Source organism: Nothobranchius furzeri, chromosome 7 (assembly GCF_043380555.1).
Source record: "Nothobranchius furzeri strain GRZ-AD chromosome 7, NfurGRZ-RIMD1, whole genome shotgun sequence".
In the NCBI taxonomy this organism is placed as follows: domain Eukaryota; kingdom Metazoa; phylum Chordata; class Actinopteri; order Cyprinodontiformes; family Nothobranchiidae; genus Nothobranchius; species Nothobranchius furzeri.
In genome coordinates, this window is record NC_091747.1 from 41,584,507 (window position 1) to 41,610,123 (window position 25,617).

General features: G+C 42.6%; 1 protein-coding gene and 1 long non-coding RNA gene across 4 annotated transcripts in view; one reads left to right on the plus strand and one right to left on the minus strand.

Annotated features, from left to right (window-relative positions):
- Window positions 1-21,352, minus strand: part of LOC107382684 (matrix metalloproteinase-16) — a 102,455-nt gene extending 81,103 nt beyond the window's left edge. For all 3 annotated transcript variants that reach the window (XR_008565989.2, XM_015954934.3, XM_015954933.3), the window contains exon 1: window positions 20,836-21,352. Coding sequence is in view for 2 of the 3 variants with exons in the window: in XM_015954934.3 (XP_015810420.1) it covers window positions 20,836-20,958 (123 nt within the window). In the remaining variant the exon portion in view is untranslated. The remainder of the gene's footprint in view (window positions 1-20,835) is intronic.
- LOC139070590 (uncharacterized) lies at window positions 9,843-11,981 on the plus strand. The gene is made up of 3 exons (XR_011521081.1): window positions 9,843-11,101; window positions 11,242-11,422; window positions 11,758-11,981. It is a non-coding gene; the product is annotated as an uncharacterized lncRNA (long non-coding RNA).
- Window positions 21,353-25,617: the final 4,265 nt, after the last annotated feature.

A 25,617-nucleotide genomic window follows, 5' to 3' on the forward strand; every position in this document is an offset into this window, starting at 1 on the left:
AAACCATCATGAGCGTCTCGTGACCCTGGAGCTGTGTGATTATGCTGCATCTTTAGCCTCCAGCATCCCTACACACACACACCAGCTTTATGCGTGTCATGCCCACCATCCCTGTGGCCCCATTTGAATGAAATGCCACACAAATGTCACCCAGAAATGTCACAGTGTGATCATACATATTGAACAGGGGCTGAGGAGTGGATCGTCTTTGGGGGATTTAAAGACTCCAGATGATGAAAAACCACCACCAGTCATCTCTTAAGTCATGACATTGGATCAGCTGTAGCAGTCACATAAAACACACACACACACACACACACACACACCATAAGGCTGTCTGATACAGTAAAGAGCAAATGTCTACATCAAACATGCTGGATTGAGATGAAGGTGAACAGAAACAGTTGTCATGACTCACACATCTGTCATGTGTAAAAATACATAAACGGTCATCAGTCACTATTAGGTACAGACCAGGTTCACCCCCTTTTGCCTTCAGAGCTACCTAATTTTTATAGATTCAACAAGCAGTGAATTTGGGGTGTAGAGTGAACACATTTTACCAGGTAAGATAAGCATTCATATATTTGCGCTTTGGGCTTCCTGACAGGGTTGCGGAAGGCACTTTATAAATAAAGCTTTGATTGATTGATTGATTGATATTTCATAAGGAAGACGGGGACAATCTGTGATGGACCTGAAATGATAATTGTGAAAGAAAGAAAGAAAGAAAGAAAGAAAGAAAGAAAGAAAGAAAGAAAGAAAGAAAGAAAGAAAGAAAGAAAGAAAGAAAGAAAGAGAAAGAAAGAAAGAAAGAAAGAAAGAAAGAAAGAAAACAATCTTTTCTATAGCGCTTCACAAAAACAAATAATTTACAATATAAAAAAGATTTTAGAAAATGATCAAAAAATATGTTTAAAAGAAGCAAAAATAGACTATTGTGATTTTAAAAATGCAAAGAAAGAGAGAGAGAGAGTGAACAGGAAAGAGGGAAATCGGTGGATCCTGGGGAAGGCGGAATAGGCGGGGTGAGCAGAATAAGGTGAGGGTGATTATATTACTTATTGGTACCGTCCACTGTGGTGAAATGTGAGCCAAACATTTACAATAATATTGATCCAATGTAGGATTATACATGTTTTAAAATTACATTATTTATTTAGCATGATGAGCATCGCCATTATGAGATACTCTTGTCTCACCCCAATGTTTGAGTAGCATCTGAACCCGGTGACCCCACCAGCGACAAAAACTGCTAGATATCTGAACTTTCTTATCAACTCCAGTGTAAAGTGAAACTCTGTTTATCACATGATGTTACAAATCCAGCTGGGTGAATTCTGGTGAACAGCAGCAGAACGTAAGCTAATGTTCATAAGTTAGCTAACACTTTTGTAAACACCGCTCTCTGTGAGCCCCACCTAGGTGTGCTAAACCTTCCCACAGGTGAACTGGGCTTGAACCAGTAGAAACCAAGCTAAGACTAAGACTAGTTTGTTTCATAACATCAGAGAAATCTGGGGTCCCACATCTTGATGATTGCTTATTTTGTGGGTCTAAGACTGAAAAGCTGAGGAACCACAAATCTACAACCAGTCTGACCATTCTCAGTAATCCTAGAAATAGGTGTGGGTAAAAATCCTGAAAACACTCAAATCAAATTGCCACGACACCAAAAACCAATCCATGCTTCCCTATGTTCAGCTGATAAGCTACTTGCGTTAACAATCTATTCAATTCAATTCAATTCAAGTTTATTTATATAGCGCCAAATCACGACAAGAGTCGTCTCAAGGCACTTCACATAATAAACATTCCAATTCACAGTTCATTAAGCCAATCAGAAATAATGTTTCCTATATAAGGAACCCAGCAAATTGCATCAAGTCACTGACTAGTGTCAGTGACTATACAGCAATCCTCATACTAAGCAAGCATGCAGCGACAGTGGAGAGGAAAACTCCCTTTTAACAGGAAGAAACCTCCAGAGAATCCTGGCTCAGTATAAGCAGCCATCCTCCACGACTCACTGGGGATCGAGAAGACAGAGCAGGCAGACACACACACACACAGACACACACACACACACACACACACACACACACACACACACACACACACACAAGTAATGTGTCTATAGTTATATTGTGATGTCTTAGTAAATATTGTATTTGGTGAAAGATAAACTTTATTGTATTTATCCTAGTGGATCTATAATTAAACGGATAAACTAGTATTAGCACATCAAAAGTCAATGAAAACAAAAAGTTATTATCAGGAGAGAGAGAATATATTAGTGGTTAGCACCAGTGTGCTAGACGATGGTCCCCTCCATGAGGCCACCACAGTTCAGCAGAACGTCATCGCAGCTTCTTCTGGGGAGAAAAACACTCACAGAGAAAATAAAGTTAACAGCTGAAATTGCACAAAATAGTACAGTTAAAGAGCAGACTGTAGAAGAAAGCAGTAGAGTGTGAAAAGTGGTCAGTGTGTCCTCCAGCAGTCTAAGCCTATAGCAGTATAACTACAGAGATAACTCTGGATAATCTATCCTATTTAGATGTAGGCATGTTGGAGGCAGGGCAAGGGAGAGCCGTCTTTACCGACTGTACACTCCACCTCCCTGTACTCCCCCACTTGTCCAGATTTAGGCTAACATCAGATTTTAACTATAAGCCCTATCAAATAAAAATGTTTTAAGCCTATTCTTAAAAGTAGACAAAGTGTCTGCCTCACGGACTAAAGCTGGGAGCTGGTTCCACAGGAGAGGAGCCTGATAACTAAAAGATCTGCCTCCCATCCTAAGTTTAGATATTCTTGGAACCACCAGTAGACCTGCAGTCTGAGAGCGAAGTGCTCGGTTAGGAACATATGGAACAATCAGATTACTGATGTATGATGGACCTCGATTATTAAGAGCTTTATATGTGAGAAGAAGGATCTTAAAATCGATTCTGAATTTAACAGGTAGCCAATGTAGGGAAGCTAAGACAGGAGAGATATGATCTCTCTTTTTAATTCTCATCAGAACTCTAGCTGCAGCATTTTGGACAAGCTGAAGACTTTTAACTACATTCTGTGGACTTCCTGAGAGTAATGAATTACAGTAATCCAGTCTTGATGTAATAAAAGCATGAACTAGTTTTTCAGCATCACTCCTGGAAAGTATGCTTCTAATCTTAGCAATATTCCGAAGGTGGAAAAAGGAAATCCGACAAACTTGTGAAACCTGGGATTTGAATGACATGTCCTGGTCAAAGATAACACCAAGGTTCCTTGCTTTGTTCTCGGAGATTAATGTAATGCCATTAAGGTCAGGCGATTGGCTAAGCAATTTCCTTTTCTGGATTTCTGGTCCAAAGATGAGAACTTCCGTCTTGTCTTGATTTAAAAGCAAGAAGTTAAGAGTCATCCAATTTTTTATGTCCTCAAGACAAGCTTGTAATCTACCCAACCGATTAGGTTCATCAGGGTTAATGGATAAATATAACTGAGTATCGTCAGCATAACAGTGGAAGTTTATCCCATGCTGTCTAATGATTTTACCAATTGGGAGCATATATATAGTAAAAAGAATTGTCCAAGCACTGAACCCTGTGGTACTCCGCAAGTAACCCTGGAGTATGAAGAAGATTTGTCATGTACATTTACAAAATGAAATCTGTCAGACAGGTAGGATTTAAACCAGCCTAACGCTGCTCCTTTGATCCCTACAACATGTTCAAGTCTTTCTAAAAGAACATTGTGATCAACTGTGTCAAAGGCAGCACTGAGATCTAACAAGACTAGAACAGACACAAGATTCTTATCTGAGGCCATAAGAATATAATTTGTAACTCTCACTAATGCAGTTTCAGTGCTGTGATACTCTCTAAAACCAGACTGAAATTCCTCAAACAGAGCATTAGTGTTTAAATGCTGACATACTTGGATGGCCACTATTTTCTCCAGGACTTTGGATAAAAATGGAAGGTTAGATATTGGTCTGTAATTCATTGGGTAATCTGGATCCAGAGAAGGCTTCTTAAGTGAAGGTTTGATTACAGCAACCTTAAAATCTTGTGGTACATACCCATTTACTAAGGATAGATTGATTATATCTAGAATGGGGGCAGTAACCAAAGGAAATGCATCTTTAAATAATTTGGTTGGGATTGGATCCAAAATGCAAGTTGAAGGTTTAGATGAAGCTAATATTTTTGATAACTCTGAAAGCTCAACTGGATCAAAATGGTTCAAGCACAGATGAGGTTCTAGAGTCACCTCTGAAGCTGCCTCACTCACTGAGGAAGAAGAAATCGCATTAGGGAGGATGCTAAAGATTTTGTTTCTAATAGAATTAATTTTACTTGTAAAAAATCCCATGAAGTCATTGCTGCTGAGGGCTAAGGGAATAGATGGCTCAGAGCTATGATTCTGTGTAAGTTTAGCAACTGTACTGAAAAGAAATTTAGGATTATGCTTATTCTCCTCAATTAATGCTGAAAAATAAGCAGTTCTAGTTTGTTGAAGCTTATTTTTATAAAGCAAAAGACTATTTTTCCAGGACAGGTAGGCCTCCTCATGGTGCGTAGAGCGCCATGTTCTCTCCAATTTCCTAGAGTTTTGTTTTAAGGCTCGTAGATGAGAGTTAAACCAGGGAGCCAACTTCCTGTCCCTAATTACCTTCTTTTTTAAAGGGGCAACATCATCTAATGCCACACTTAAAGAGGAATTCACATGATGAACTAAGGCATCAATTTGTGAGGGGCTAGAACTGAAAATATTGAAAAGGTTTACCACACACACACACACACACACACACACACACAAGCTTATAGAGGTTGCTTGTCAAAAGCCTAATTGACAACCTTACATGGGACACCCCACTGGAATATCCTACACTGCTGTCAGTCTAGGGCTGCAACAACGAATCGATAAATTCTATGAAAATCGATTACTAAAAGCGTTGGCAACGAATTGCGTCATCGATTCGTTGTGTTGCACAACTCTTCCAAAAGCCACCCCCCGCCCACCGTTGAGCGCAGACCGGAGCAAGTCAGATCAGCGCGAGAGAGAGCCGGCAGGTGTTTGGAAGAGGAACATGGCAGAAGCAGCGAGACCCAAAAAAGTAAAAACTTCTTCAGTTTGGGAGCATTTTCAGTTAAATCAGGCGAAGACATTCGTTACCTGCAACATTTGTAGGTCAGACTTAGCATGGCATGGGAGTACTACGGTGATGATGCAGCATCTTAAACGCAAGCATGTCGGAAACATCAGCGAGGAAGGAGAGAGCTCGGTGTCCGGGTAAGTTAAAAACTTTTCAAAAGTGATTCACCCAAGCCCCGGATTATTACACAGGCTAGACATGCCCTAAGCTCGGAAAAAAAAGTCTATAAAATCGTAAGCGCAACGCTATTAGATAAGCGGGGCGGGGGGGGGGGGCTCGCGCTGCTGCGAACTGGTTCCGCCGTCACATTCCCGCAGAAACTGGTTGATCACACCGGGACCAGACCACTAGCATGTGGCTTTACAACCACAATGTCCTCAGAAGCAAAAACGCTTTTAAAAGGGAGGGAAGAGTCCTAACTGTTGCTGCAGGCGTGTTGTGTGAGAGTGCAGTCATCAGTGGCGGCTGGCCAGTGGAGGGCGATAGGGCACCGCCCTCCCAGTTTTCCCCAGTGTTTTTAATTTTTATTTAAATAAATAAATAATTAAAATTATATATATATATATATATATATATATATATATATATATATATATATATATATATATATATATTGGTGAGAAGCTCTCTGCCGAGCGATGGAGGCGACAGAAAGGCTGTAGGCTGTTTCAATCGCCCAAACAGCACGGAAGCAACCGGCCAATTGCTGACAAGAAAATCAAACGGTAGGAATGGGATTGTATCCAATCAGCGTCGACGTTGATTCAGAAGCATGATGGGGGATAGAGGTACCGCCCAAGGCTTTCGTTGGTGTTCGGTAGAACTCGGCAGAGTCTCGACTACTCCAGCACATTTTTGGTGGTGACGCAGATGTAATAGACATGGACGCCAGTGAGCCTACAACCAGCATGGATACCGGATCTCAGCAGCCACTGAATTCAGTTCAGTCTCTTCTCCAGTATCCGTTCGAGAGGAGAACTATGGTGGAAAAACTTAATGTCAAAGAGCTTGGACCAGATCAGCCCGACGTAAAGATAAGCCAGCAGGAGGAGGAGAGAGGTAAACTGTACACACAGGCTTCTCCCGAAATTGGTACACCAGGAAGGCTTGGCTAGCTGGATGCAATCACGCTAATGCGTTATTTTGCTTTCCGTGTTTGTTATTCAAAACGACTGGGACAGATGAGGCATGGATTGAGTCAGGAGTTACGGACATGAAACATTTTTCTGAGAAGGTGAAGAAACACGAGTTATCCCGGGCACACATGGACAACACGGTGAAGCTAGCTATGCTAGGCAGAGCTAACATTGCCATGCAGCTAGAGACGAGGGGCACAGGCTTGCAGTGAAGAAACACAAGGAAGAAGTGGATCAGAACCGGCACATTTTGTCCAAGAGAGAGATGTCAACACAGTGTGTGAGCACAAGGATGACCTCCTCAGATTTTTCCAGATGATCAGAGACTCGGATGACTTTGATCCAATCACTGAGAGAGAGGCAGGAGGCTTTGTGAGAATGCTGGAGGAAGAAGATTTCGGCTTTCTGCTGGCATTGTGTCACAAGATCATGCCACATGTGGACATGCTGTTCATCCAGCTGCAGAAGAGGAACATTGACTCTGTCTACATCTGACAGGGGTCATCCAGAGCTTCACCAACAGCATGCAAAAGATCAGGTACATACTTGTTTATTTTATATTATTGTGATGAAATTCTCCAGTATGTTAGTTTCACAAACAGTAATGTGGATGTGGACCATTTATGGTCATGTTATTTTATGTGCAATTTAATGCAGTATTTTTCAACCTTGGTCCGCAAGGCAGCGTGCCAATAGTCAGACACACGTGGATTAATCCCTTTGTCCAATAATGCAAGACAAGAAATAAAAGAGCTGTGCTTAATTCAGGAAATAGTAAAGTTGTGCACAAAGTAGGGCTGGGCGATATGGACCAAAACTTATATCTCGATATCTTTAAGCTGGATTCCGATATACGATATATATCTCGATATTTTTCCTCCTGTAAATTGTTGACAAGTTAACTCACTTCAAGCTCTTGAGAAATTATATACATAAATCAGTAGGTTAAATGCATAAAAATGTATTGAATCTTGTCAAACTTTAACCGTAGTGCCTATTCTCTACCAGTCTGAGCTTTAGTAACACAGGTACAGCTGTCTGCTAACGCACACACACACACACACACACACACACACACACACACACACACACACACACACACACACACACACACACACACACACACACACACACAGTTGAGAGCCAGAGGTGTATCAAATGTCCCACAGGCACTTTTTAATTATATATTTATAATTAATGTAAAATTATTTAAATTTCATCTAGAGGTGGCCCATATTGTATAGGTCTTGTCCAGAGAAAAAAAATCCATCATGTTAAGCTAAATGTACAATGATATAATTGCATCTACTGAAGATCACATGGGTCATGCACCATGGAGTTATTAGTTATTAGAAAAACTAGTTATTAACTAGTTGTTAGTTATTAGTTAGCAGTGTTGGTTCATATCAGCGATTATACTGTAATGATTCAGAGTCTCTGGTTGCTCTTTTATGAGTGTTATTTTCAGGCTACTGTCGCCATAACCCACACCTTACAAACTCAACTTTTTCATCAGAATCACTCGTAACGGAGTATTTACTAGCATAGCAAACCAGAGCGGAAAAAAACGGAACGGGAACAACATTTCTCATCCGTTGAGTTCGCCTTCAAAATAAAACGGTAACCCTATAGTTTACTATTCAAACCCTTACAATGTTTCAGGTCATTTGGCCACTCCGGCTTTCCGTAGCCGTTTCCTCATTACACAGGGGAGGGAGGGGTTTGGCTCGTCTCTCCGCACAAGCAGGATGGAAAACAGAACTCCGTTGGCATTGAACGTCCCCAAATAATTATAAACCAGGAGGCCAAATGCAAAGTTTAGAGCAGCACATTTACCCAGAGGCCCTCAGACTGAGCAAACTTGTGAAAATACACGTAATAGCCGCTTAGAGACGGAGCAACATGTCGCTAGCATAGCAGCTAATCGCTAGCATAGCAGTTTGGCCAGTTATATCGATATAAAGTCATCTTATATCTTGTTTAAAAATTATACCGATATTTAAAGAATATCGATATATCGCCCAGCCCTAGCACAAAGCTCAGAAAGCACACATTTGTTAAAAAAAAAATAACACAGCCCCACCAAAAATATTTTTCACCAACCGCCACTGGCAGTTATATACTGGTTAATATATTTTTGGGTTTGGTTGCTTTCATGTGGCCTAATGTGAGTCTATTTGGGATCATTGGAATGATCAGCAGCATTTCGTGATGCGACTTTATGGCAGTTGCCCAGGGCATCATCACAAGGAGGATGGCATTCATTTATTTTTGTTGTATTTGGTATTTTTTCAGTCATTTTTGGAAATAGTGATTAGTTTTGATTAATTCACAGCCTATGTTTAATTACTTTTAAAAATTAGTTGTTTGACATCCCCAATTATAATAAATGCCTACAGATGAGATCAAACAAAACAGATGAGAATTGCCCTTAAAGAGCAAGTCACCCCCAAATAAACTTTTTTTTTGCTGATAAACTAAATAAACGAGTGTCTAATCGTGCTGCAGACACGTGTCATCAATAATTTGGCACTTCAGTGCATCTTAGGTAAAATTTAAATATTCAGCCTAAAACTGGCGGTGTTGTGCCGTTGTCAGGTAAAAACTCTGCACTGTATTTTAATTTAAATCTGCCACCGCTATTGGCTAAGAAGTATGCTATGATGTAAACTGGTACATTATGATGTCACTATGCTGTCGTGAGCCTGAGTGTGTGTGTATTTGTTAGCGGCGCAGCCCTCTCGGTCTGCCAGGCAACAGCATGTGTTGCATTTTTCAAACATGAAGTGGGAGTGGAGTTAGACTCTGGTAGGGGTTGACTTGCTCTTTAAGCTGTTTAACTTGGACCAAGCATTTAAGGTCACAGATAGGTGTAGCTTAGGGTCTCTGTCTATACACCTTATAAGACAATTTAGGTGATGGCATGTTGTTTTTCTGCTATTGAACTGTTTTCTAATAATGTTGTGTTTAATAAAGTGAAGGAAGGAGAGAAATAACGTTTCCCTAGCAGTTTTTAAAAATGTCCCAATGTAATCCGATTAATCGATTAATCGTGCCGTGACCCCATCCGATTCATCGATTATCCAAATAATCGTTTGTTGCAGCCCTATGTCAGTCACTTTGGAGATTGAACAGATCAGTAATCTGTGACCAAAACCTCTGAGAAGGTAAGAGCGTCTGCTCACACACAGACGGAAAGTCATACACACCAGTAACAAGTGGGGGGATGAACCATCAGGTGTGTGAGCTGATGAATCATTTAGATCAGTGAATGTGTAGTTGGATCTCTGGGTAAACAGACAAACACGGACACCCCAGCGGCCCAAAAATCTGCCGTCTTCCCAACACCAAATGATGCCATCCATATCGCTGCTTGTGGGTGATGCATACTGTTATAAATACACTGGTAAATATGTCTGCAAGCACTCAGACGGAGGAGGAAAACTCATAAAGTGTGCTGTATATGGGAAGGAAACGCTGTTGCAGGGAAACAGCAGCAGCAATCTAATATCTACTTTGTTAAAAATATGGAAACACAAGAGCAGCCGACTCCCATTACGTGCAAATAAAAGCCCAATCACACTGGTGATAGATGGGAGGCACGGGCAAGCGTAATCTCATTTACATTAGCTTCACCTGCAAAGGAAGGGATGCATTTTCTATTTAGAGCCATTTAAAGAGCAAGTAACGTCTAAATTAACTTTTTTTTGCTGATGAACTGTATAAATGAGTGTCTAATAGTGTTTTAAATGTGTGCATTCTTTATTTTAGCATTTTGGTGCATTTTCTTTAAAAATTAAAAATTCTGTCTAAAAACCACAGTAATGCGCCACCTTCAGCTGAAAACATAGAATTTGAGTCATTTTGAATAAATTTTAGCCAATGGCTAAAGAGTAAAGTACTACGTAAACCAGTAGAGTACTACGTAGCAGCTCCGTGCCAAAGTTATAAAAGCAACGAGCGTCTCGGACACGCCCTGTGGCGAGTGGGAGTTGGATTTGCAAGCGAGTGTAGGAGGTCAGCGGTAGTTCAGCATTAGCGTATAGCATTAGCATATCCTAGTCTTTAGCATATCTTTTAGTGTTATAAATACTTATTTAGTGTTAGCTTGGCTGTTTTATATTATAGTTTAGTTAGTGTTTGGCTGTTAGTGTAATTGGGAAAGTAGTTCGGGTTTAGTGTTCCATATCGTCTTAGTATTGGTGAGTAGGTGTAGTGTAGTATGGTTGCGGTGACTCTGTGGGCATTTTACCCGCGATTCTGCACGTCTCCGTTTGAAGAGGGAGGCTGTGCCCACCGTGGCTCTTCCGCGATTTAGATGCAGCCCACCGACTCTGCTCCCCCACCACGGCGGGCTCCAGTCTGAGGTGAGTCAGCTAAATAAACGTTTTAACATCTTCTAAAGACAATTCCCTACCTAAATGCAAAGTCTGAGAGACGTGGTTCACTTCCTTTAGCTAGTCAGTCGGCAATTCTGCAACAGTGACTAACTGACGCAGCACTTGTTGACAGCATTACAGCGTGAAATCCAGCTTGTGACCCGGTTCTGTGAGGAATTCTGTTCAGGAGGTCGCATTTCAGGCTCTCCACATCATATGTGACTGACTTTTACGTTATAACAACGATCACACACTAGGAATGTTATAAAGCGCCTATATAGGAGATTCTTTTGTATATTATCTGACTATAAACTCCAACAACAATGTGCTTCTATTTTTTTTTCAGGCTAAATCTACCCAAGACACTGGCTGTCAGACTGATTTAGCTGCATGAATGTACTTGTCCAGGCAGACGTGAAGCCTTACCTGTAGCAAAGGTGAATTATTTTTAATAATCTTCTATGCAAACATTTTATTATCACCTTCTAGTTTTAATTTGTTTTACAGATTATTGTTACACGTGATTTTATGCTCTTTTAAACATTTATAAATGTGCTGCTTCTTTTTTTTTACATAGCCAGCCAGAATGGAGTTCACAGCCGCAGTGTGTCTGGTGACCCACAGGGACCATGATGAAAATTCATCTTCCAGAAGGTCCCAGAGCGTCCAGACCCCCTGAAAAGACCAAGGTGTGAGGTGTCTGCTGTTGATTCCAGCTTCCACCTCAGTGACAGTGCAAGCTCAGTGAACTGTTCAAGGTAAAAAAAAAATTAAAACATTTCAGAATTTTTAAGATATTAACAATTAAATAAGTATGTGATTACATCATGACGGAGGCTACTGATTCTGCCCGTGACACTTGGTGGTGACGTGTAAGCTGATTCTCCTGGAAAATAACTTTTACATTAAATATTTTGTTTTTGCTATCAAAAGTAAATTAACTAATAACCTGCATTATTGCAGGACACTCAGCAAAATATGGACTCTACACCATGAGGCAGGCACACATTAATATTCTATAAGAGCACATAAGGTGAGCAACACCACATATTGTACACTGTCCTGAATTTGTTTTCTTTCTGCATCTCATTAGCCTGGCTGATCACCTGATAACTCCTGTCATCTGGTTATGACAGCATGAGGATGTCCTCACACACCTGTAACCTATCAGCTCATCTGGCAGAATAGAGAGAGAAGAGACAACACCACATCTCCTGTTCCTGGAAAGCCTTCAGCCTTCCTTCGATGACTGAGAACCTCCATCAGCTCTGTCTCCTGTCTGCCTACAATTATTATAATAAATATTGTGTTTGACAAGTTTTTTGTGCTGCCAAATATCTCATTTAGATTCCAGTTTTGATATTTTAATGGATATTTATAAATTACATTGAATATCACATTTTTGTTGCATGTTTAACTAGCTCTATTGTGATGATTTAAACTAGCACCTCACTGTTAAAAGCTCGTTCTAATTTCAAGCATGTTTAAGTATTTATGGACATGAACAAAAACAGGAAATATATAAATTGAGATTTATTTAATTAATATAACAAATAAGGGGGAAAGAGTCATTGAAAGGCACATTCTTCTGGAAGTTCCTGATCCTGAGGACACCAGCAGAGACCAGCTGCAGACACCAGAGACCAGCTGCAGACACCAGAGACCAGCTGCAGACACCAGAGGACCTAGAACCGAGAGAGCAGCTGTTATTAGTAAATAAATAAAGAAATCAGGGCAGTTTTAGTGGGCTGAACACATTACAGAATAATTTTCTCATGGGGTATTTTCATAACTTTATATGCAGCAGACTGTACCTTGAGCCCAGGGCTACCGGAGAGCTATCCAGCATGTTTCAGTGGATTTTCCTGCTTTAACAGGTTAGATTAGCTGTTAAGCAGCTCAGCTATTTGTTGCTGATTAAAACCAGGTGTGCTGAAGCAGATAAACCTCTAAAACATGCTGAATACTAGCTTTTTGGGGCCGTGGAGACAAACCCTGCAGCTAATCCAATGCTATGGCTAACGGCTACTTACCTTTCAGAGGTGATTCTGTTGGGTCGGTTCTGGGAGTTTCAGGCAACTCACAAGCTCAAAACAATAAGACTCAGGTCCGCTTGTCTCCTCCAAATAGACTTGGTCCCTTTCTTCTCGAGTGTCTGTAAGGAGGGGGAGAAACGTCCTCCACTTCTATCAACTGCTCAGAGTGAAGGGAGCTAGCTTCGTCTAGTTAGCCATCGTCTTCGTCACTGCCGCGGCTCCGCCCTCTCGGTCCTCCAGGCAACGCCTACTAATGTTGCATTTTTTAAAATTGATACGTGGGTGGAGAAGGACTCCGAGGCTCAATTGACCCGCTCTTTAAGCTGAATGGTGTGGAGTAGATAAGCGGTTAATATCGATGCTGATAACCACCGACCGGCAGGGAGAAACATTCAAACTTCATCACCAAAAAGTTCAAGGAAAAACACAAGAAAAGTACAAAGGATGCTGACTCGCTGCCAAGCTGTATCTGGGAAACGCTGAGCAAAACACACACACACATACACAAACATCGCCAGCGTGCGCTTATCATTAGAACAAGCATGAGAGCGCTTTTAGCCCAGTCATCTGTTTTATGCTGTTATTTTCTAACCTAAATGAAAGTGTCGTCTTTACATTGGGTGACCTGCACAACTGTGACTGCATGCACGCCTCACACACACACACACACACACACACACACACACACACACACACACACACACACACACACACACACACACACACACACACACACACACACACACACACACACACACATCTCAACCCTACAACCATTGAAAAGAGAGACATCAACGTTACTAGCTCTCTCCAGCTCAGAAGAAGAGCGAGCAAACTGGGACAAAAGCCGAGACAACGATGATCCCATTCCTCACACGGTGACAGCAGCTCGGTGTCGTCTGCTCAGGACAACACAAAGCTCTACGGTGGCAACCCTTCACCTATTGGTTCAGTAAGATGCCACAGTTTGAGGCTAACTTTAGGATGCTAACGGTTATCAGAGACACGTCTGAGGGAACTTTTGAATGTTCTCCGTGGTCTACTGTGTCAGACTGTGGATGTGACACTTGTTAAGGGCCAACTATTTTACTGGAGTACTTTACTTGGACTCCACCATACTTGTTGGACATGGATCTATTCTGCTAATGACACGAGGCATTTAACGGTGAATCAGAGATGACTTAGAATTTCCAAGTGGTCTAACAAAAGTGTTTACCATATATATAGTTATGGTTGATTTTTCATTGTCACATATTGGAATACAAGAATCTTAGCTTCTCAATTATGTGTGAAATACATATGTACATAGTAATAGTATTGCAAGATCAATGGTGGTTCTCTCTGTCTCTCTCTCCCTCTCAAGCTTCCGGTCGGCAACAAGATGGTGCCTGTGCTTGGCTTAGCCGCAGTCACCGGCCACTTTTTCAAACTTTTCTCCACCAACCTCCTCTTTTCTACCTTGCTCCTGTCTGCGATCCTCTTCAGTAGTGTCCCTGCTACCATCTCCTATGATCGCCAGACTCTTTTGTCCTTCCGTTCATTCACGATCGCCCAAGATGCATCAAGGACGTACCATCCTGTTTGTTTACCTGAGTGGCCCATTGGCCCGGAGCCAAACGACGGTCCCGAGCTGTGCGCCTACAGCGATGTTTGTCCCGTCCCGGGAAAACGTCGGAGGAAAAGAGGTAAATGAGCAGGAATCCAGGCGAGAACAAGACTTCTCTTAAAGCGTGGTTTATCTAGTAAACATCTGCGTGATCTTCTAGCTTCTTGTCCTTTGTTTGGTGACCTGAGCGCCACTTCCGCATTCCCGCCAGGCCGCGTTGGGACATGGTTCATCCGTCCAAGTTTTTTAAGGTCGGTTTATCCTCATTCTTCAGTGGTTTCTCCTCCTGTTCCCTCCATAAGTGGTTTTTTATAAACACCGTGGATCTAACCCTGCTAATTTACGTCCACTAACTCCAGCTGTTTCTGTAGTTTCTGACTCCTCCTCACTCAGCATGGCTCTATTAAACACCCGCTCTGTTAAAAATAAGTCCTTCCTGCTCAATGATCTAATTCTCTCTAAAAACCTGGATTTTCTGTTTCTGACTGAAGTTTGGCAGCAAACATCTGATTATTCTGCTCTGATTGAACTTTGCCCGAGTGGTTATTCTTTTCTTAGCCAGCCCCGGGGTTCTGGTCGTGGTGGAGGCCTAGCTGTTGTTTTCAGAGACCATCTTCCATTGTAGCTCTACAACCTCTGGTCACTTTGTTTCCTTTGAACTGCAGCTGATTAAAGTCGGGCGTAAGAACCCGTTCTACTGTGCTGTGGTCTATCGTCTACCTGGTCCAAACAGTTCTTTCCTTCAGTTTTGTGACTTTCTATCCTCCACTGTGAAGCTGTCCAGACTGGTGATTGTTGGTGACTTTAACATCCACGTCGATGATCCCTCTGATCACTTTGCCATGAATTTCTCCAGCCTTATGGACTCCTTCAGCTTTACCCAGCATGTTTCTGGCCCCACACACACCAGGGGGCACACCCTGGATCTTGTTTTTACCCTGAGTCTAAATGCTGACGGCGTTTGTCCTGAGGACGTTTATATTTCAGATCACCATTGCATTTTCTTTAACTTGTCAGTTTCTGCGTCCCCACCTCCCGCTCGCCGTATGGTTAGTTCTCGTTTTCTTAATGAGAGCACAGCTAGCAATTTTTCTGCCGCTTTTGATCCACCCTGTTCTTCTGATAACGACCCAGATTCCTTAACTTCTCAGTTTAATGAGCACTGCTTCTCCATTCTGGACAACATCTGTCCTGTCAGAACCAGATCAGTTCCTGCAGTGAACCCTACTCCCTGGTTTAATGACAGCCTTCGCAGCCTGAAGCGCCAATACAGAAAAATTGAGCGCTTGTGGAAGAAAACCCATCTCCACGTCCATCTGCTGCACCTAAAGGATCTTCTGTCATCCTTTAACTCTGCAGTCAGAGACGCTAGGGTTTCCTATTTCTCCAACCTGGTGTCCCAGAGCAAAGGGAACCCAGAGGTGCTGTTTAACACCATCAGCAGCATCGTCTCTCCTGCCCCTCCTACAGCCTCCATCCACTCTGTTGCAGACTGTGAGAACTTTCGGTCTTTCTTTGTGGACAAAGTCAATAAGGTCAGATCTAGCATCTCTCCTTCAGCCTTATCGCTGCCTCTCCCGACTCCAACCAGGCCCATCATCCTAGATAGCTTTGCTCCTGTTTCTTTGCCTGAGTTAACCAAACTAGTTAACTCTATGAAGACCTCTGCATGTCCCCTCGACATCTTACCCTCATCTTTGTTTAAAAGTGCTTTTCAGTCCATCAGTTCCAGCGTGCTCTCTATAATTAATGCTTCTCTGGTTTCTGGTCAGGTTCCTGCTTACTTTAAGAACGCTGTAATCCACCCGCTTCTTAAAAAACCGAGTCTTGATCCCTCTCTCCATAACAGCTTCAGACCCATCTCTAAAATTCCATTCATCTCCAATATCTTGGAAAAGGTTGTGACTAAACAACTCACAGATACTCTTGATGAACATAACATCTATGATAGCTTCCAGTCAGGTTTTCGTAGAGCTCATTCTACTGAAACAGCTCTTCTTAGGGTCTCTAATGACCTTCTGACTCACAGTGATGCAGGGGACTGTTCTGTTCTGGTCCTGCTGGACCTGACTGCAGCCTTTGACACTGTTGACCATCACCTGCTACTAGAGAAGCTGAGAGACTGGGTAGGCCTATCAGGATCTGCTCTGGAGTGGTTCTCCTCTTATCTTTCTGAGCGCTCCTTTTCTGTGGCCGTCTCCAAGTTTAGGTCCTCCACCACCTCTCTTACCCATGGTGTCCCACAAGGTTATGTGCTGGGGCCTCTGCTCTTTCTCTGCTATCTGCTTCCTCTTCAGCACATCCTGAGCTCGTTCAAATGAATCTCCTACCATCTTTATGCAGATGACATCCAACTGTGCATCTCCTTTAAGCCCCATGAGATGTCTAAGCTGCAGCTGTTACACACCTGCTTAGACTCTATCAAAACCTGGATGGCTGGGAGCTTTCTTCAGCTGAATGAAGATAAGACTGAGATCCTCAACTGTGCCCCAGACAAGCTGGTTCCCAAAGTCAGAGACTCTGTTGGTCAGCTTACTTCTCACACCAAACCATCCGTCAGGAATCTTGGCGTGACCTTTGACCCAGCTCTCACCCTGGATTCTCATGTCAGTTCTCTTGTTCGCTCTTCCTTCTTCCATCTCAGGAACATTGCCAAGCTGAGTCCCATTCTGTCTCGCTCTGAACTTGAGACAGTTCTCCACACCTTCATCTCCTCACGCTTAGACTACTGTAACTCTCTTTTCACGTGTCTGAGCAGAACCTCCCTGAACCGTCTACAGGTGGTTCAGAATGCCTGTGCTCGGCTTCTGTGCAAGTCCTCCAAACACATCCACATCACCCCACTTCTCCTCCAGCTTCACCGGCTGCCAGTCAACTTCAGGGTTCATTTCAAGATCCTGGTTCTGGTCTATAGGGCCTTACATGGACAAGCACCATCTTACATTGGTGATCTTCTTAGTCCCTACATCCCCAGCAGGTCCCTGAGGTCCAGTGATCAAAGCCTACTGGTTGTGCAACGCACCAGGCTAAAGACCAAAGGTGACAAATAATTCGCTGCTGTAGCCCCCAGACTCTGGAACTCTCTCCCCCTGAGCCTGAGATCAGTGGACTCAGTGGTCTCCTTCAAAAAGCAGCTGAAGACTCACTTGTTCAAGCTGGCTTTTGTATGACCTTCTTCACCACTCTCTCTTTATTCTGCTTTCCCCACCTATTCCACCTTCCTCAGGATCCACTGATTTCCCTCTTTCCTATTCACTCTCTCTCTTTCTTAACATTTTTTAATCACAATTGTCTATTTTTGCTCATTTTAAATATATTTTTAAACATTTTCTAAATGCTTTTTTATATTTTTACATTTTTTGTTTTTGTGAAGTGCCTCGTGATTTTTATCTTGAGAGGCGCTACAGAAATGATATTTTCTTCTTATTCTTCTTCTTCTTCAATGTCCCATCTATGAGACTAATTTATATTACATAAAAAAAATTTTTGCTCAGAAAAAATGATTGGTAAATCGCCAATGGTTGAATTTGTCAAATCGCCCAACTTTTGTGCGGTTCCACGAATATTTTAGACTAGGCGATCCATCGGCCCAGATTTCGGGTTTTTGTCAAGATTGGTGATCGGCCAAAAATTGCATTTGGTGCACCCCTAGTTAAGGTTAAAGCAAATCACTGCTATAAAATCATTTTTTGGACAAGTCTGTCAAAACGGGTACAAAGGTTTTGTTTTCAAAATTAGAAAAATGAAAGTCTAAAGGAACAAATATGATTTTGAATGTTCACTTATATTTGAGAACATTACCTCATGTCCAATTAAAACTGGTATTGTTTCATGAGTATTCATTTTGGTTTACTCAATAAAAGGAAATTGAAACATTGACGTAATCTGCTTTTAGTTAAGACAAAATCAGCATCGGCAAAAATTGGTATCTGCAAGTCAGGTTTTTCTCAAGATCGGTGATCGGTCAACAACTGCAGTCGGTGCACACGTAGCACCCCTATTTTGGACCTGACTCATTAAACCATGGACAACTCTTATGAATGATTGGAGATATTTTTGAGACAAATGTGTCGTAAACAGCCTGATGAAATGACTGTGTCGCTGGTTCAAGGGCCAGGAAGATTATACGTTATTCAGTCAGTTCCATGGTACCCAACGTTATGTCATTCACAACATTTCATGTGAATACAAATGTATTATTAAAGTACTTTGAGAAAAACAGAGAAAACCTTAGCTTGGATTTCTAATTACAACCAGCTGTGATCTGAGTTTACCTGAACCACAAGATTACTTATCTAGTCCTTGGAGACAAGACGTGTCACCAGGTGGGAGAACAATTTTCTTCTCTTTGTTGTACAGCAGATTATCTCTGACTAAGCAACTTCACTCTGTCTCTGGTGAGGACAGAAGCATGATTCAAGCACTTAATGTGAGTCAGAGCACAGTGCCGCATCTGATGCCTCTCTGAGTCTAACCAAAGCAGTAGGACGCTCTACGTTGTCCCAGAGGAATCCTTTAATGTAAACATATCACTGTGGGTTTGTATCGTCTCGTCAAAATGAAATTGTTCCAACTGAAACTTCTTGAGATGAAAAGGAGTCCCTGGTCTGAATGATGTTCCGCTTGTCAGTGTGCGTTTGTGACACTGAGGGGAGAAAATTATGCAATATTCAGTGAAATTTTTCTAACTCACTGACACTTTAAAAAAGAACAGGAAAAATAGATTAAAACTCCCCCATCTGGCTTTTATGTATGAAAGCAAATGATAAAAATAACCCCTGAGCCAGAACAGCAGCACAGGGCATCGCAAAAATAGTTTTAAAAATGTTTAAAATAAACAGAAACTCATATTTTAAATGGAGTCAGTTTTAATGAAACTGTTTTTGAGCAATCTGATGGAAGAAAAAGGAAGAGCAACGAGAGAGAAGCAGCGTTTGTGCTAATTAGGTCATGAAGCCATCAGTGAAACTAGCATCCTAAAGGGTAAAAGACAGACTGGAGATTACAGGGCAGCAGCAGCAGGATGAACTCCAACCACTCCTGTGATTTAGAGCAAATACTCACCTCTGTCTCCATGATTACGCTGTATAACCCCAGGTAGACAAACACATCCATTCACACCATCATAACGGGAGCAGAGGGAGAAAACACCAACTCTGACAACCTGCTACTCTAAACACACCTCGTTTCAACATCTGGAACCTCTGATCAGCACTTTCACCCCAAACATCAGGGATCTAGCTGCCAGTGAAAGCATAATGGAGACAGGTGTTAGCATCTCACGTTACAGCTACATCAGCTAACAAGGGAACGTCCACATGTGGAGACTTATGTCCTGCAAAGACACACTAAGATGTCAGGAAGCTGGGAGGAATCAGAATATCTACACGTATTCACACAGCAGGGAAACATGACAGGATCACAGCATCCGTCACCCGGAGCATCTCGGGTTGATTCTGTTTCCAGTTTCTTTCATTCATCTCATCTAAAAGCCAAATTGTCTCCAGCTGTTCGGTCACACGGGTTCCACCAACTGGTTTACAAGATTTTCACAGATTTACAAACAAGAAGTAACAGTGTGATATGAAGAGATGCAAAGCCTGGGTGGAGAATAATAACAGCCAGTTGTAAAGGCGGGCCATGTGGGACCCGGGGAATGCTCCAAAGTATCACAGTCATGCTAATATGAAAATTACGCTTTTTAATTACATTGTGAATTGTGGCGTACAGCAGAGAGCTGGAATGAAAATGACTGAGCAGCGGTGGGTGTTAATGGCAGACAGAGACAACGTTGTCCTGGTCACATAAAGAGAGTAGTGAAGCAGCTCGACCCACAGTCAGCCTGACGGGTCATGAAGGAAGTCCCTCCAACTTCAGCCCTCCTTCTGTCATGTGAGCCGCAGAATTTTTCAATGGACAGCATGTGTGTGTGTGTGTGTGTGTGTGTGTGTGTGTGTGTGTGTGTTTTGTTCAGTTAAAGCACCATTAATCCTGCCAGACTGGACCCTGTAACCCTTAACCGTGTTGAGCTTAAGCATCATGGGAGCTTATCTGAGGCCCCTGAAAACACAAACATCTGGATGAGGCTCCACTGATCTCTAGATGTTGAATCTCTGGCTTTAACAGGGTTCCCACTGAAAACCAGAAACGTGTTATTGTGTTTTATTGAATCGTTAATTATATTAAAAACGATATTTTTGCTTGAATTTAATCAAATTCCATAAGAAAAACAAGCGCAGGAGAACCCCAACAAAATGTCGTTTATTCCTATAAGACGAGGCAGTATGAAGGTAAACAGCGATTAATTCAATTCAATTCAAATATACTTTATTAATGCCAGAGGGAAATTGATTATTATTGTTACAAAGACCTTGTTGTTGTTGATTAAACATCTGCACAATCCTATGAGCTCCGGTGAGCCTCTGATGGCTCATTGTTTTGGTTTCGTGAGCTAATGCCACCCAACGTCAACAGAAGCTGGTTTCTTTATTATAAAGACCTTCGTTAGAAGAAACATGTCTGCTCCTACCTCTACACTGAACGGCTGCTCCTCTCCGTTCACGGCGCATAAAATCCACAGCAACAGCTGCAAGCATAACGTCCCCATACAGCAGCTATGAAAACATCTCCTGCGAAGCGCCGATATAACCATAATGTCTCTCTGCTGGCGAACGGATAACGGGAACAAATCCTACACGTTTAGCAGCAACATCGCTGAAGATGTCCCCGAGGCTCTCTCTCCCTCTCTCTTTCTGCGGGCGGAAGGAGGTGATGATGTTGAGGGGGAAACAGCAGGAAGAGGAGAAGCGGATTCGTCGCGCGCTCTCCTCTTCGGCCACGGTTTTCAGGAGGAGGTCGTTGGATAGGAGCCCCCCGGGGAGAGAGAGTCGCTGTTAGCGCCAGTCAGCCTCCCGGTACAGTAGTCTCCCGGTCGGTCCTCCGATACGAACGCAGCGGCCGATCTTCCAAGAGAACTCGTCCAGCTCCGTCTCTGCAGCCGCGCGGCATAGCTGTCCGTTTTCAATCGCGTTTCCCACTTAATGCGCATGCGTGGACTGCTTACCCCCCCACCCTTCCCCATCTCTCTCTCTCTCTCTCTCTCTCTCTCTCTCTTTCTCTCTCTCTCTCTCTCTCTCTCTCTCTCTCTTTCTCTCTCTCTCTCTCTCTCTCTCTCAGCCTCCAATAAAAACAAACCCAGCTGATTAATCCAACAGAAGATGGAGTTGCGGTATTTTATTCTATTGTTCTTCCTTTTCTGTAAAGGAACACATTATTTTTCTAAATCTTAAAAATATGACAGAATGTTGTTAGTAATCACATGTTTAACACAAAATGATATAGGTTATAAAAATGTCATAAATCTGAGATTTTGTGTAGATCTTCATTTTTTTCCTTAACCAAACATCGTGCTCCCGTTTTTGAGTGTGTATGTGTTATTATGTATTTTGAATGTGTTATAACACATGAAAGCCAGTAGAGGGCGATGAGCTGCCCCTGTTCTTATTTAACATCATCACAGTAAATGAGTGTAACAGGAGGTGCTCAGGATCACAGCACAACGCTTCAGTAAAAGAGGATCTGTTGTTTCTGCAGGGAAAATGTATGTTCAAAGTTTGAAAGAGCTGCTTTTGCAGAAAACTCCCTCTCATCAGTTGTTTTTAATCATGTAGATCCTGCATATCTGTCATGTTCTGCGTCCTGCGTCCTCCTTATGTGTCTCCTATTTGGCGTCCCTGTGCTCCTGTCTTGTTCTGTGTCCCTCTGGTCCCAAGCCCCCTCCTGTCCTCTCTCTAGGCTTCCCTCAGGTGTCCTCCTATCACTCCCTGATATTAGTCCTCCTCATCCATCCAGTTATTAGCTGTTTATGCTTGCCCTCTGTCTTTAGGTTTAGTTTATCTGTGTTTTATAGGTTCAGGTTTGTCTGCCTTCCTGCTTGTTCTTTCCCCTTATTTAGGTATTTGTATGCACCTGCCTTGCCTCCAGATTTCCCTCCTCATACCTGTCACCTGTTCCCCTGATCACCTCCTCTGTGTTTAAAACCCTGTCTCGTCCTTCAGTGTTTGTCAGTCCATTGTTTTGTGTCTACGTTGTTCTGTCTTCTCCAGAGTTTTGCCCGTGTCCGCGCTCAGTTTTTGAGCTTCTGTTTTGTATTTTTTGACCACTGGTTTAGGGCTGCAACAACGAATCGATAAATTCGATGAAAATCGATTACTAAAAGCATTGCCAACGAATTGCGTCATCGATTCGTTGTGTCGCACAACTCTTCCAAACACCCCCCCACCCCCCACCCCCCTTCCCGCCCGCCTTTGCCAGAGCAAGTCAGATCAGCGCGAGGGAGAGCCGCAGATCAGCGCGAGGGAGAGCGCTGCTGCGAACCGGTTCCGCCCAAGGCCGGATTAACTGGGCAATTGCCCAGGTGTCATTTTGCGTCATTTTAACAACCACGCCCCTCCGCCGCGTCTCCGCACGGCCCAGAATTTCCGCAACGCGCACCTCGGAAAATTTCTAACCACGCGGACGGTCGGACGCGGAAAAACATGGCGGACCGGCAAGAACTAGTATGGCAGAGGTTCGTAAATACAGACATTTGTATGATTCAGCTCTCAGAGATCACCGTGATCAACATGTTGTTAATAATTCTTGGAGAGAAATAGCTCGCACTGTCGGAAAAGACGAGGACACTGTTAAAAATGCTGAAATGCCATGTTGTAAACAGTAATTTCTACTTCTACTATGGTGTAGTGTTGGATGCATGTCATAGAGCTCCATGCTGCCCCGTTCAGTTTGGGAGAATATTGGCTCACTGCAGAGACGAGCCGCACGAACCATAAAATGCTGCGAGTTGTGAAGCGCGTTCCAGCCGCGAGCCGCATCACCGCGCGGAAAGTGAATGCGTCAAGCATAAACCAAGCTTAAGGGGCCCAGGGCAGCAAGGGCACAAGCAAAATACTGTAGGCATATCTGTAATCTCCCACATTATATTAAACTAGGGTGACCGTATGTCCGGTTTTCCCTGGACATGTCCACTTTTCACTCTCTGTCCGGGCGTCCGGACTGCGGGTTCTTGTATTGATGAAAATGTCCGGCTTTTCATCCAGGAGCAGGGATCGAACTATGGGGGAGCTGGATATCCTACACATCCAGGGGAGCCGGAAAAAGTTTTCTATATTGTAAAGAAAATTTTGGCTGGCTCAGCCATATTGTAAGGAGAAACTGTCTTTACTCAGTTATATTGTTAAGAAGACTCAAAGGTTGTTTTCATCGATAAACTGACGATAATATCTGTGTGTCTGTGTTTCAGTTCAATGAGGGAACCAGTTTGACAATTAAAAGTTTTAATTCTTCAAATTAAACTAATGATTTTGAAATTGACAAACAGGAAATAACAATCAACATTGGCAACTTGTGGGACAATCTTTAACAGTTGATATGCTGTTCTTGCTCAAATAGACCTTCTGTCGGCGAATGAAGATTGAGAGTGATATGATGTGATTATGGATGCGTGTGTGTGCAAAGTGTAGTGAGAATTGAACATGAGGTGAGATGGATGCGTGTGTGTGTATCTGATTTTGCTTCAGGAAGAACAGGTGTCTGAGTGAAGTGATGGTTTGGATAAACTTAGGTCTTATCAGAGAACTGCATCAAACGCTAAACACCGTGCTCTGTCTCACCGAACTCTTGTGAACCCTCTTTCGGATCCGGGCCGTGGAAGATGTTGTGGTTCATCCAGATGACACCGGCGGCTGACAGGGGAGACGTAGGTGTCGAACGGAACCGGTCCAGAGTTGCCCTCGGTACACGTGGATGGTAAAGCGTTTTGTCGATGCGCTTTCTTAAGTTAATTCACTCAGAAATCAAAAGACTCGGTAATGAGTCTGCGTTAGAAGTCGCAATTCAGCTATTCTGTCTGGCTGACAGGAACAGCGTGAAAGGGGGGAAGAAACGAGCCAACCGGCTCTGCCCCCCTTTGGCTCTCAGGTCCACTCTCTTTCGTAGTCAAACACGAACTGAAATCATAAGACTGAAACTTACCAAAAACCTTTCTCTTCTCAAAGCAAACGTGTGCGTCAGCAAATGTGTTTTGGAGTTTACTGTGAGCAGATGTGTGTGGGTGTGTGTGCTGGAGTGTGTGTGAAGGTCAGCAACAAACATCCTCAACATTATCATTTAATGAAGAATGGATTAATTAAATCTCTTATAATTACCCAAAGCATAAGAATCCTTCATTTGATTAAACACATTTATAATGAGCAAAATGATAATGGTTACTTTAACATTAAAATCAAGAAACAAAGTTTTAAGACTTGTTATGTTATGACTACTTTTATGGGAACAACATCTTCTGGCACGAAGCTGCAGGTGGCAGATGTTATGGTTTCCTCCCAGACTCTCTGGCGTTCAGGTCTTAATCTGTGGGTGAAAGTTCTCAGCGACCCAGCTTTGACCCAGCTGAGTCCAACACCACCTTTGTGACAGAAAACCCACATTTCCTCACGTTACAATATTATATCATTTTTGGACTCTTTTGAGCAGAGAGCAGCACAGCGCATTGTTGCGCAGCGATTTCCAGGCAGCTGCTTCCAGCGCACGGTCCATTCTCAAAGTAGCGCAACCAAAAAACTATAATTAGCACACGATCGTTCATGTCTGCACGTGTTCTCTATTTTCTGTCTTATTTGTGCCTGAAGCGCGCTACTGCGGAGCTCATCACCTGTGCTGTGATGATGTCACCTCACGCAGCATCGAAAACGCGCTCTGCGCTTTGCGGTCAGGAGATCCCTTTGATCTACTCAAAAGTAACTGATGAGGTGAAAAGGTAAGAATCCAGGCAACAGATTTTCTGGAGAATTATGAGGAGATGCAGGAAGATGAGAGACAGACAGGACAGGAAAATAGTTAAATAAAAACAAGAAAACAAAACAAAGTGTTGAAAAGTAAAATGTAGGTAGATTTATCTCCACTACACATTTTTACCAGTAAAAAACAATAAGTTACACACATGTCATATTTATACATCTGATACAATTCAGATCACCTTCAAAACTCTGTCACACACCCAGGGCCGTTTCAAGACATTTTGGGGGCCAAGGCAAAACTAAATTATCAGACATGCTGTCTCATCTGCTTCTTTTCTAAACTTGCAAAAAGTAACAAAACTTGAAAGCCACTATTTGTGGATTCTCTGAAAGTTTCCATGGAGTGTGTGACAACTTATTTTTTCATTGATCCTATTGTCTAATCTCACAGCTGAAACAAGCATCCTTAATAATCTGTGCACAGGAAGCTTACCGATGCTGTAGTAAAACAAAAG